The sequence below is a fragment of the Pelmatolapia mariae genome, linkage group LG22 (assembly GCF_036321145.2).
Source record: "Pelmatolapia mariae isolate MD_Pm_ZW linkage group LG22, Pm_UMD_F_2, whole genome shotgun sequence".
Taxonomy (NCBI): Eukaryota; Metazoa; Chordata; class Actinopteri; order Cichliformes; family Cichlidae; genus Pelmatolapia; species Pelmatolapia mariae.
The window spans coordinates 26,294,370-26,307,342 of NC_086245.2; the positions used below are offsets into that span (position 1 = coordinate 26,294,370).

Below are 12,973 nucleotides of genomic sequence, written 5' to 3' on the forward strand. Positions count from 1 at the left end.
TCTGGGAGGCAGCCAGAGTAGGTGGCGGTGCACCTGCGTGAGCTAGCCTCCATCTTCCCGCCTCTCACGGTGGAGGAGGGCAAACCTGTTTAGTGTTTAAGATCCCGAGGGCTCGATTACAGTACATGAGGTCTTTGCAAACAGCATCAGTCGATGCTTCTCAGTGTGTGTAACCGCATTTTTTTTTAAATATGTATATTGGCATTTGTGTGCCCTGCAGTGATCACCAGCTCTGGTTATAGATTATCACTACATCACAGCTCACAGAGAACCAGCCACAGACCTTCTCTGCATCCTGCTCGAACAGGCGCAGCTGGAAACACTGATCCAGTTGGAGCTTGCGGACGTGCCACGCCTGGTGGAGGTGCTGCCGGGTGGAGTGCAGCTTGTCCAGCAGCTGGGTGATGCGCGGCACCAGGCCTTGGGTGTCCGCGTTGCACACTCCGCTGCCGCTACTGCTGCTGCCGCCGCTGCTGCCATTGCGGTTGGAGAAAGACTCGCTGCTCTGAATGCGCTGGAGCAATCTGGAAACAGATTTGATGTTTGCATTAACATCAAAGACTTAAGGTTTTTGCTGCTGTTTCAGTCAAGCTAGCCTCCGTTGTTAACTGATAACCCCAAAAAGGAGAAAAAAGGGGAAAAAAAAGAGCACTGCCCAAATGTCTAACTCTTGATCAGCTGTTGCCCTGTCCATCTTTCATACAAATGACCTGGATTCACATACACAAACAGAACAAAGACTTAAAAACAGGCATTTCTGATACATTATATATGATATATAGAAAGATGTAGAACCACTGTTTTGTTTTTTTACCTTTGCCCTTCAGTGTCCAGTTCCTCTATAGGAGCTTTAATGACTTTCTTCTTCAGTGTGGCGTGCTCTTCTATCATCCGTCTGGCTCCTTCCAGGTCTTGGGGAAAGTCTTTCCTTGACACGGTTTCCTGCATCTCTTCTAGTCGAGCCAGCATCTGGGTGGCATGGCCAGAGAAATCCTCAAATGCTACACGCACCTGGACGGAAACACCAGCAAACAAAAAAAACACTGAGTTATGGTGACCCACTTATGGGCAGTTTGGTTGACTGTCTTAAGAAGGAAACAATCAGATCAGAAAGATGAATAATCCTGCGTCCACTTGTGTCTTAATCATCCGATTTGGACATCACTGGGGATTTGGGGGATCTTGGCACAGACAGTCTGAAGTGACAGGACGGCTGAGCTGATCGTACCTCAATCCACTCTTCGTGGTTGTAGTCCAGGCTGCCGTCAAAGTCTGCCGTCAGCTGAGAGGGGTCCACCACTTTCGTCAAGCCTTCGAGTGACACCATGGTGGTCTAGTGGAGCGAGAAGCAAAGAACGAGGGTTTAAAGGAGGGAGTATAGGTGGACACTTGAGTGGTAAATGCTTCTAATCTTTCACCTTCTGCCGTGTTTCGTTGCTGAAAAGTACGATTTTTATTTACTCACAGAAAAGACATCACTAACGTCTAGTCCTTTTTTCCCCCCCAATTATGGCAGAGTTGTAGAGATGTGACCTTCAGCAGAAGCTCCGTGATTAATAACATGCCTTGAGATGCTGCTAATTTAAGAACACTCCTCCCGTCTACCGCCTACCAAAGAGATCCTCCACAAACAAATATGTTGTTTTTGAGACTTCAAAACTCAGAACTAAACCTTTAACAGCCCGCCGCAACTTTTCTTTGCCTCCTTGATGTTAGACTTAAGTGAATTTCAAATCCCCAGCACAATATCAATTTCAGTGATACGCCGAGGAAAAGTCTCCCTGTGTTGCCTGTGTTTCCACCTCCGCACAAAACACCCCCACACACATGGCCAGAGATGGATGGAGTCGGAGCGATCGCTTGGATAGGCTTTGTGTAGGCCAAACAATGCAGAGACGCACTGTTGTCCTTGGGTAAAAAAGCACAGCGGCTCTTGCCAGGGAAAAATACTGATGCTGCCGCGTTCGCTATTGTACCGATTTGTACTCCGCTGAATGGAGCGATAGTCGGCCAGGGACGTTCGGGTAGCATTTTATGCTTGTGCTGAACTGTGCCATTTATCAACAATCAAAAAAAAAAAAAGAAAGAACGAAAAAAGAGAGATTGCGACCGGCTCTCTGAGCTTTCCTTTCTTTGTGTATGAACTGATCACTAAAAGGGAGGAACATGTCCTACTTCTGGTTTCTATTACACGAAGCGAGAGAAAAATCCTTGATGCACACACTGAATGCTGGACGCTCAAACACATACACGCAACTGTAGTCCTAGCAACAGCCCTATATCAATTTTGCATGAAGAGTGCAAGATGAAAACTTCTGAAATCTTAATAAAACATAAAGCATGGACAGGGGGGGAATGAAGCCTGCACATGAATGCACATGCAAGCTATCCAATCAATGCCTGTGCGGCATGACAGACCGGTGCATGGATAACTATAACGTTCCCTGTGGCTATTCTTCCTATCAAAAGATTAATATGATATAATGAGACTACAGTGAGGCCGTGTGTGCATACACATGTGAGCAATCACAGTAAATTTCCACACTCGTGCGTTCTCCTACGTAGCTATAATCAGAAGCTAGAGGGGAAAATTTCCACTCTGTATCAGAAAAACACACTGCATAAAAAACAATAAAGACAACACAGGAGCTTATGCCAACCCAAGTTTCACCACAACAAATGAGAGCTGATGATCATCGTAGTAAGCAAGGTTGGCTAATGACAGATCAAACAGGAGGAGGGGAATTGTTATTCCGCTCTCATCGGAAGACATTTACTACACAGGCTTGTAATCAGATGAAGTCGAGAGCTCCGCTGGTGCACATTTCAGTGTCGAGTATGACGACGAAATGGTCAGAGGGTAAAAAATAAGCCTGTTCGTGTGAACGCATCACTTAATTAGCTGTGAAAATGTCTTCTATCGCTTGACTGACAGCATAACGAATACTCATCCTCGTGATCTGCAGCGAGCCGTTTTTGGGTTCGATGTGATGAAAAAAAATTTTTTTTCCTATGGCAGACAGCTGGCTGGTGGTGTACGCACCCAAAGCAGCGGGGAGAGGAAAATAATGAAATGTGCTGACAATGAGCAGCTCGGGGGTGTGGAGGGAGGGGAGGCGGCAGAGCGGTTGTTATCACAGCTCAGCTGACAGCAAATTGGAGGGAGGTGAGGGTGGGGGCTTTTTAAAATGCTTTTGTGACGAGTTCCTTTAAAATGCCAAATGTAAAACTGATACGCTTGAGAACAGGCAGCTGTGAGATATATATGCTCACATATCAACTGCAACAGTTCCCCTAAATCAGGGATGTCAAACTCATTTTACATTGTGGGAAACGTACCGCCCACTCTGAGCTTAAGTGGGCCGGGCTGGTGTAAAGAAGTTATTTTAACATAAAAAGAAGTGCAAAATAACACATCTCTATGGTAGAAAACAGGAACTTCCTTACTTTTAATTGTTTACAACTTATTAACTTTGGTCTAGCATGAATGGTGATGGAGGAGGTCCTTATCAGTAGAAAAAAGCAAGAAAATACAGTTTAAAGTCCAAAATTGATGCCCTCTTTCACATTTCCCAAAGTCAACCAGTGAGCCGGACTGGAGTCTTTGGCGATCCCATTCTGGTCCCCATCCCCTGAGCTTTATGTTTAACGCCCTCGTCCTAAATCTTCCTTGCTTTAAAGACCGATATAAATCGTTAGATAATAATTATTAATCCTTCTGAGGATTAAGGTGATGTACACTGGATGAAAAAGGTACTTTCGGCATGTAGATGGATACTTTCATTTATCCGAGCTCGGAATCGGCACTAAGAGTTCACCGGGCAAGGTCTGTGTCTCCAACCGTGGATCTTTTGGGTGTAAGGTAAACGTTTGACCACTATGCTGTGGAGACGACGATGTCGGATGACGACATAGAACCATCGGTTTTATATTATTGTTTATTTCACGGTGTTGCAAAACTGTGTACACCAGTGTTTATTTCATCATTTGGATGGATTTTTTTTCCACTTTAAAATGCTAAATTTTAAATGTAGAACAAGTAGTCCTTTGCATGTAGTCATTATATTATTTCACAGAAAATATACTATACTCTTACTTTTAGTATAATCAGGGTATGAGATTTTGGTCATCCAGCCCTGCCACCTACTAAACCCTCTCGCTCTTATTTTGAAAGCTCAGTCTCTGCTAAACATCCAACATCTGCCAACATTCAAACAGACTCAAACTCCACCAGCTTGGACTGCAGCTGGTGACGCCAGTCCTTGTTCTTTTGGGGCCACTTTAACCAGAACCTGCAGCAGGTGGAGGTCTGCTCTGTGCGCCGCTACGCCAAGCTCACCGACCGAGGCTGCACAGCAGAACGAGCATTAGCAGCTGCAGTCCAAGAAGGCGAGGCTCCCTGGAGACGCAGCTGATTATTGCAAATGTTATTGCTTATCGCATAACGTTTATTAGAGGGAGGGAAAAAAATGTAATGAAATTCTGGACAAATTCTGAGTAAGAATTTAGTTGACGGCAATATTGTTTCCCCTTGTTATTTATTATTCCCCTTTGCACCAGGGAAATAAAATAAATCTTCATTTAAAAAAAAAAACAAAAAACAAACTAACCTGTTTTAAAGTCTTTAAGCTCTTGATTGATAAACTAGAGCACAACTGATGCCACACACTCGATAACTACCATCTTATTTGGTGATTTCAGTCAACATGGCTGATATCTGCTCATATTTGGATGATAAAGCGCCGCATCACCAGTGTGAATAGTACAACCCCTCCACAAACAGAGTCCAAGTCTTTAAATATAACAGTGTTAAGATCACTGATTAATCTGGCAGTGCGAAACAAACCAGAACCTGTTATTTCAATGAAAATCACTGTCTGTTGCTTCTATTCACTCAACAGCTTCAAAGGCTATTTTTGAGTAAGACATCGAAATATTCTATCACTGCCTCGAACACCGGCTCAACATCCTACCTCGAATTCAAACTTGGAGCTGCCGAAGTTGGTCCTCTGCTTCTGCCAGAAGTTGTCCGGTTTGATGATGAGCGCGACGTGGATGCAGGACGGGAACGACTCCTGCAGGATCTTCAGCAGAGGCTTGATGCTGTCCCACTTGGAGCCACGCATGTCAACAATGACCGTGAAGCCATGTTTACACACCTCCTCGCTGGGATGGACAGAGGATGGAGGTCGGCGGGAGTGGGAGGAATTAAAGAGAAGAGATGGAGAGTGGGCATGGGGTGGGTGGGGGGAAGGGGGCCAAGAGAGATTGGTGAGAGTTTAATCCGGAGAGAGAGAGAGAGAGAGAGAAAGAGATGACAGTCGTGGGAAAGGATGAAAGAGGGATGATGGAGAGGAAAGGAAAGGACAGATGGAAGAAGGAAGAATAGAGAAGAAGAGGAAAGAGAACCAAAACAAACAGTGAGATGACGCATTTTCTATACTGTGAGAAGCCTACGCAGCAAATCCCACACACCCACCCACCCACGCACCCCTATGCACACACACTCACACACACACCCACACGTATGCAGAAACCTGCGACGAATGAGTCACAAACGCATATATGCATACATATATATGTATATATATAAAAATACAGTTCAGCACGTTTGTGCGTCAGCAGCCTCTTCCCCCTGTGGTGCTCTGCTCTGACCATCATCATCTTTATTATCGCCGCACAAGCTTGCATACACGCACTGAAGCTGAAACCTGTCACAGTTATCTGACATGCCACAACAAACAGAATTTGTCTTCAGGGTTTAGAATATTTTGCAGCTCATCTGCCATCTGTCCGTTTCCATGTCATTCCAACCACAACTACTTTATTCAATCCACAAACTCAGGTCACTGCGTTCCCTTCTAGTATGTCATCGTGTTTCACTTTAAAATCTTTCCATCACTGCATCCCTAAATACCTCCATCCTTTCCCAAACCTCTCTCCCTCCCTCTCTCGGTGGAACAGCTTGTCGCTACACACACAGTGTGTAGCGATGTGCAGATGTTCCCTTTCACAAACACAGGGATGCCAAAAACCCCAAAGTTAAGAAAGATGTGCAAGACGTGACACGATGACATGAGGTTTTCAAAGCCCAAAATTCAACTTGGAGTCTAATTAAAAAAAAAGCAAAAAAAAAGCAAACATGGATAATGTGATGGAGGTGAGTGTAGATGAAGAGGGTGGATGCTTTTGAGAGATATGCAAGGAGGAGAAGAAGAAGCAGCATGCCGGGTCAAAAAAGGAAGGAGAAGGAGGCGGATGAGCGACGCTTTACCTGGGAGGTGAGGAGCTGCTCGCCTACAGGAACTGCTGCTGCACTGCCTCGGCTACTGCGACACTTTGTTTTGCTTTCATACACACGCTCGCTCGCTCCCTCCCTCACACAGACACACACACCTCCTCACACATGCGCTCTCCATCTCTGTCAGTTTTAATCCTTCCACCCTCTGCCCATCTCAGCATCCTCCACTCTCTCTCTCTGTTTAAACCTCTTTCCTTTTTTTTCCCTCTCCATTTCTTTTTCTGTTGCATGTCGCCTCTGTTAGCTCCAGGCTTCTCTTCTCTGTCTCAGCATCTCACCATCTCTAGAAGTGATTTCTGGCAGCCGAGAAGCTGCAGCAAGATAACTGCTCCTGAATTATTACGCTCTCCGTTCCTATCACATGCTCATCTCAGCCCTCTCACGTGTTCGCTTATAGAGCTTTGAGCACTTGCTGTGGGAGTTCATGTCATTCTGAGGCACTGCCACACACACTCACACCCACCCACCCACACAAAATCACATGCAATGAAATAAGTAACCTGGGGATGCCGGCAAGGTAAGCGATCAGTCTCCTCAGGTCGTCTGTTCGTATTCTGTCGTGGTTGCTGCGTGATGGGAACGTTAACACAGGACCACCACGTCTGTCTCTCCCACCTGAGGTGATGCACACGCAGACACACACACACACACACACAGATAAAAATTGGAGTAAGAACAAGTGTGTATATGGCACAGAGTTTTGCAGGTTTAGTGGTATCATTTGCACCACTGGAGCATAACAGACATGATCGTAGGCAGTTAGCTAACCCAAAAATGAGCGACAGGCTAGATAAATGTGTGACCCCGAGGCCGCTGAACCGAATGCTAAAAAAAATAAAAATAAATAAAATAAAAAACAGAAGTTTTTTGGGTTTTTTTTTTAAAAAAAGGACAGGAGATAATTTTATAGGAACAATTTAGAGTGAAAGTGTTTTTTCGTTGTCTCTCTGTGCAGTTGAGCTGTGAAAAATTAAGTGGACCTGCTTGCAATGGGCTCGTGGCCACGCTACAGGCTGTTTGAGACTGCACCGCGGCACGGCAGCGCTCACGGTCACGTTAGCTGATGAGCAGCGTGTGCAGCAGTTCTTCACTGTAGCAGTGGTGTGCTTACATCCACTAATTAAGAATAAACACAAAACACAGCTGGTGATGATAATGAAGTTAAGGTTTCATTTATTAGCAAAAAAGGGAAAAACTATCTTAACAGGATGAAGGTCACAGACGAGAAGTGGACCTTTTATCTTTGACAGAGTCCTGTGCAGACCCTCAGTTCATCCACTGTCTGAAACAAAACATACAGAAATAACCCCTGATTCCCCTCTATGACCTCCATTACTCCTGATGAGTTACTAAACACATTTTGTTTTGTAAATGATCGTCACCATTAGGGCCAGAAAGGAGGAGAAAGCTTTACTTTGTGTTAAGTGAAACATGACACTGCGTAACTCCACAAAGTTTCTTCAATTATCTGAACGATGGCTGAACAGACTGATTTCAGTCCATGTGCAGGCAGGAGGAAACTGTTTCTTCAAATATGAAGATTACTTTGATTTTTAGTAAACAAAAAGGATGAGAGTGCGATGGCCAAGTGCAAACCGCATCCAGGGCAGAAACGACTGAATTATACTGCTAACACAACATCTGTGCAGAGAGCCGAGAAGAACTCAGAGTGAAGTTAAAGATGCGCCCAGCTCAACACAAAGGCAGTGATGAGCAGTCGGGCTTGTAGCCTACATTTCTACCTGCACCTTTTTCTACAGCGCGATCACCGTGACGACTGCTCTAAAGCCTCTCTGGGCTGGTTCTCAACGCTGCTTTGTTTTATTGGCTTTGTGTTTGTAATTAATCGCTAGAAGAAAGATCTTGTGTGCGCACGTGTTAGTATAATGATTTATTTTAGGGAGTGAGACTGTAGCCTAAGCTTTATATTGTTAACTGGTAATTATGTGACAAAGCATTTCAGGCCATGCTGCTGAGTAATGCGAAAACAATGTAATGTCTATTATATCAAATGACTTTTTCCTGGCAACATTTAAGTAAGGCAATGCACTGCTTTAGAAACAAAGTAGCGAGTAATTTGTGACACCATTTTTGTGCACGGCCCAACATTGCTTGTAAATGGCTACATGGTAGCATTTAAATGTGCAGTGTTCAGGCTCTCAGTTAGTCGCCCCTTCTGAGTCACATCTTCTATGTACAGTCTGTTCGCATAGCCATAGCTACGTGACTGATCTCACCTGATGTCACAGAGCCAAATGTTAAAAAAACAAAACAACTACTGTCTGAATTGAAGCATGCAGCGCAGTCTAAAAGGGTTTTGTTGAGACTGAGCATTTTCTGAATATTATTAAAGCCATATCTAATATTAACACTCCACTATAACAGAATATGACACAATAAGGAGAAGCAGACTCTGTTCCTTTAAAAGAACAGAAAAGATAAATAAATAAATCCAAAATGTATATATGATTGGCTCTCTCCAAACAACAAGCAAGCCAAATGCATACATTTTGTTATGCAGAAACTGTGCACTGTTTTTTTCTACATGGTGTTTGAATTCTGCAGTGTTTGTTTGTGATATTTTGTGATCTTTTAAAGGATTTTTCAGACCTTTTATCTTCTCTGCAGTTATATTTTGTACTGTAATAATATTTTTGCTCCTAGTTTCTGGCCACTTGCAGAAGAAGAAGGCTGCTTCACTCACGTGGGAACTCATAAACACAGGCCCTCTCTGCTCAGCCCGCAAATTAGTGAGTTCAGTCGGGTTGCTGTGCGCCTGTAGGCTTGACCCTGCCGCTCAGAGGAGAAAATCAAACGCTCACGTGGCAACAGACAAACATGAGAGAGGGCGAACATGGCCGATTTATTAAGGGGCCAAATTGGGGATAATAGGCTTAGCTTATTTACCCTCCTTTTCACTAGCGGCCCCTCCTCTACCTTCATTTCAAAGCCAATTATTCCACCAGTGTCCACTATGGGAAGCTGGCAGTAAGTCATCTCCATGGCAACGCTGCCCTGACTCTCCTTCTCTCAATTTCGCTGTTTGTCAGAGTCCTTTTCCTCGTCATTGTGTTTCTAACTGTGACCTTCTCTGCCAGCGCACGACGCACACACCGATTTCACTTTGTTATTCCATTTGGCTCTTTGGAGATCTGAGTGCTTGCATTTGCACGAATACGCACAAACGTGACAGTAACACACACGCAAAAAATGCTTTTGTGTGTTGTGCAAATAATCCTGCTGGATGTTCTTGGCAATCCGCATCTCCAGCTCAGCCTCCTGTGAGTTTTCTCTGGCACCACTCGAGTGTGTGAGTGCGAGTGTGTGTCGGACGTGGTTGTGTTCCTGGGGGGGGGGGGGAGGCTGCTGTAGCTCTCTACGCTAACTGTCTTGCTGATGACAGTCAAACAACAGATATCTGTGTGCATGTCACCATGTGTGGTGTGTGTCATCTGGGTGTACATGCACGCGCTTAAAGACAGGTCAAGAGCCAAGTGTCTGGGCCTCAGTCTGACCCCTGCACAGCTTGTTACTGTGTGCGTGTCTGTGCGCAAGAAAAAGAGGAAGTCAAAAGTACAGCTTAATACCTAGCAACTGTGTGTTTGTGTGTGTGTATACAAACTAAGTAGTACAAAGTATACATCAGGCTCTATTAGCTTTGTTTGCCATGATCAGACACCAGGCGGTGGTACATTTTTGAGACCAGACAAACACACATAACCTTACCTGACAGAAAGGCAACCTTCTCTTTGAGGATGGGAAGCACCTCCATCGCTCTCATCTCCTCATTTCTCCTGAAACCTGTGAAGAGATGAGGAAAGAAAACATGGGGTTTGAATACAAGAACAAAATAAAAAAAGCTTTTCCCTTTTTCCCTGTTCTTGTGCAGTTGAAGAGCCCCCGCCTTGAGCGCAGATTATTTGGGACAGAGCAGATTTTGTCTAGTTGTAATCTGGTGATCTGTGGCTTTTAAAACTCGGCGTATTCAGTCCCAATTTTGGATTGCTTGCATCATGAGGAAAAAGTCTGTAAGATTCACGCTCACACATAGACAGAATGAGACAGCGGTCGGAGAAACAGTAATGGTGAGACTGTGAGGCCAGACGCAGAGCTGCTAAAGCTCTTAGTGTAACAGAGGTGAAACGGGGTAAAGAAACATTAAATGTCACAGGCCACTTTAGTTCCCATCAGCTAGAGTAATAATAAAATGCTGCATTTATTGAAAAAGACTGAGTGGCTGGTGAATTTTCACATCTACCAAACAGTGAGTGGTGAAAACGCTTAGACTATGAAGATTAAGCATAAATGAACCTTTGACTAAACTTTGCTCTGCAGTGTAGCAATTAACATATTCACCTGACATGTAGAGAGCATAGGAGACACCCCCCGTGTAAGAGAGTCACTGAAAGCATATGTACTACCTTTTCATAAAGTGTGTTCACAGTGAAAGCAACGTGGCGACAAGAGATAAACTTTTCTCAACTTCCAGGTGAGCGACTGATGCAACGACCAATGAGAGTGGCGAATACGGTTCACATAAAAGTTTTGAATGTTTTACTCATTTATATACAGGCTTTGCAAATAACGGCTCACATACCAGGGCAGAGCTATTACTATGATGGTTACCACGTGGTGACACGGACTTTGATCCTATTTTTCCAAAGTTCTTTTATAACAACTCTAATTATTCAATTCAATAAGAATATCTTCTACATCCACGTCACTCTGTAATCACTGCAACTTTGATTGCAAGCAGATTGTGTTGGAGGTAACGAAAATGAACACGCGGCACTCTGAAAGCGCAAGGCAGCCGGGCAGCATTTACTTTTAAGGGATTAGTGTTGGGATTTTACATATTCGTTTTGCTTTCTTTGTCCTTTTTAAATGTACAGGTAAGATAGTCCCGCACAGAAGCTCAGACATACAGCTATACAGAGGGTGATGTTGCAACTGTTTAAAGCTGTTATAGCTCAAGATTCCTGTCCAACTTAAGAATTATAAAGTAGTGTGCTGTGTTTTTATTGGACAGCCATAATGGCACCAAGCGGACCAATCATAGTCGTCACAGTCTACACTGTACTATATATCAACAGATGACTATAACACATGAAGTCTACGGATTGCCAAATTGACTGCATTTTATTCACCTTGCAGGACTATAAAAGTCGGCACCAAACTGCACAGCAGTCTATCAAATATCTATAAATGTCAACCTCATTGTGGTTTTAGGGGTCGTCAGGGATGCCATATCATTACGACTGACCTTCTAGAAAAGGTGGCTGACAAAATGTTGGAACAGCAGGCAAGAGACAAACACTGTTAACCATAAAGCCACAAAGCAAACACGCTAAAAATGAGGATTCTGCTACATAAGTAACAAAGCCTGCCTCCTTATTAGCCTAACACAGCTGTGTGTTTTAATACCGCAAGCACTTCCGTCTCTGCGACTGCAACCCATAAATCCTGGGCAACTCCAAGTGACTGTCAGCAACGAATGTAGAAAGCATCTTGACTTTCCTAATTCCCCTTCCTCTATCTGAGGAAAACATGATGATGTTCTAAATGGCACGGTTATTGAAGGCCATCGAGCTGTCAGCCACAAAACATGAATATAAATAAAGTTACCTTGCCCGCTTCCTCTCTCAGTCTCCCAATGAGTGACATTTTCCTATAAATAGTACTTGCTTGTATTCACTGATGAATCACACAATGGTGGCTGACCCTTTGGTTTCCTTATGAAAGCATAAACTTTCTCTTCATCACGGCTTCTCCGATACTGCCGCTCTTATGGGAAAAACTCCTCTGGCGTAGACCATAACGACTGATGTGTTTTACATACTGGTTTGTCTAGAACAGATAATGAGAATAAACTGGAGAAAAACCCCACAGTGATAATGTGGGCTGTAAACTGTCGCCATGGAAATGTCAAGCTGAACCTCATGGGTGTGACGGCGTCAAACAAGAGACACCTTGCCGGAAGAGAGTGAACAGCTGGACGGGGATAGTCAATAAGAGCAAACCTTTTCAAGCAACTCCTGTACACACAGAAATCCCTGAAGTGATTAAACACACAGCCTTAAAACACACACACACACACGCAGAATAAGCTCCAATTTTGTCCTTCAGACAGAGCAGAGGTCTAGTTTATATGACTGATGGCCCAGACGAGTTATATTACCCATGTGAATCTTTTTCTCTTATTCTCTCCTTGACATTCTGTGTCCCACTGACGTTTGCCTCCTTTTTATTGTCAACCTGGGTGTCAGAGTAATGCCTGATTTATTTTACCGAGTTAAACCTTCACTGTGTGTAATGGTGTACATCTATCCCCTTATGGGCAATTCCAGAAACATAACTGCACAGCATGGCGGCAGGTAGGTGTTTGGCAGTAATATGCAGTGTAAACACAGTCTATGGATTAGCACAAAGATAATACAGTGCTGTGCAAAAATCTTGAGCCACTCTCCATTTCCTTACATTTTGCTAGGAAAATGGGAAATGGAGAGTTATTGAAACATGACTGATGGTGCTCCTTTGTGTGTTATCCTGTCCAGGTAAGCTTCTACTGCCCTGGCAGTGTGTTTGGGATCATTATCAGGGAAAAGAATGAAGCTGCTGCCAATCAGATGCAACCAGATATTATCACAAGGTGGATTAAAATCTGATTCCATC

The 12,973-nt window shown here is 44.0% G+C and overlaps 1 protein-coding gene across 6 annotated transcripts in view; it reads right to left on the bottom strand.

Annotated features, from left to right (window-relative positions):
* LOC135933210 (triple functional domain protein) overlaps positions 1-12,973 on the bottom strand; it is an 80,578-nt gene that overhangs the window by 36,545 nt on the left and 31,060 nt on the right. For all 6 annotated transcript variants that reach the window (XM_065471239.1, XM_065471238.1, XM_065471237.1 and 3 more), the window contains 6 exons: positions 10,028-10,102; positions 6,802-6,916; positions 4,974-5,166; positions 1,229-1,333; positions 815-1,011; positions 284-524 (listed from right to left, as the gene is read on the bottom strand). In XM_065471239.1, coding sequence (XP_065327311.1) covers positions 284-524; positions 815-1,011; positions 1,229-1,333; positions 4,974-5,166; positions 6,802-6,916; positions 10,028-10,102 — 926 coding nt within the window. The remainder of the gene's footprint in view (positions 1-283; positions 525-814; positions 1,012-1,228; positions 1,334-4,973; positions 5,167-6,801; positions 6,917-10,027; positions 10,103-12,973) is intronic.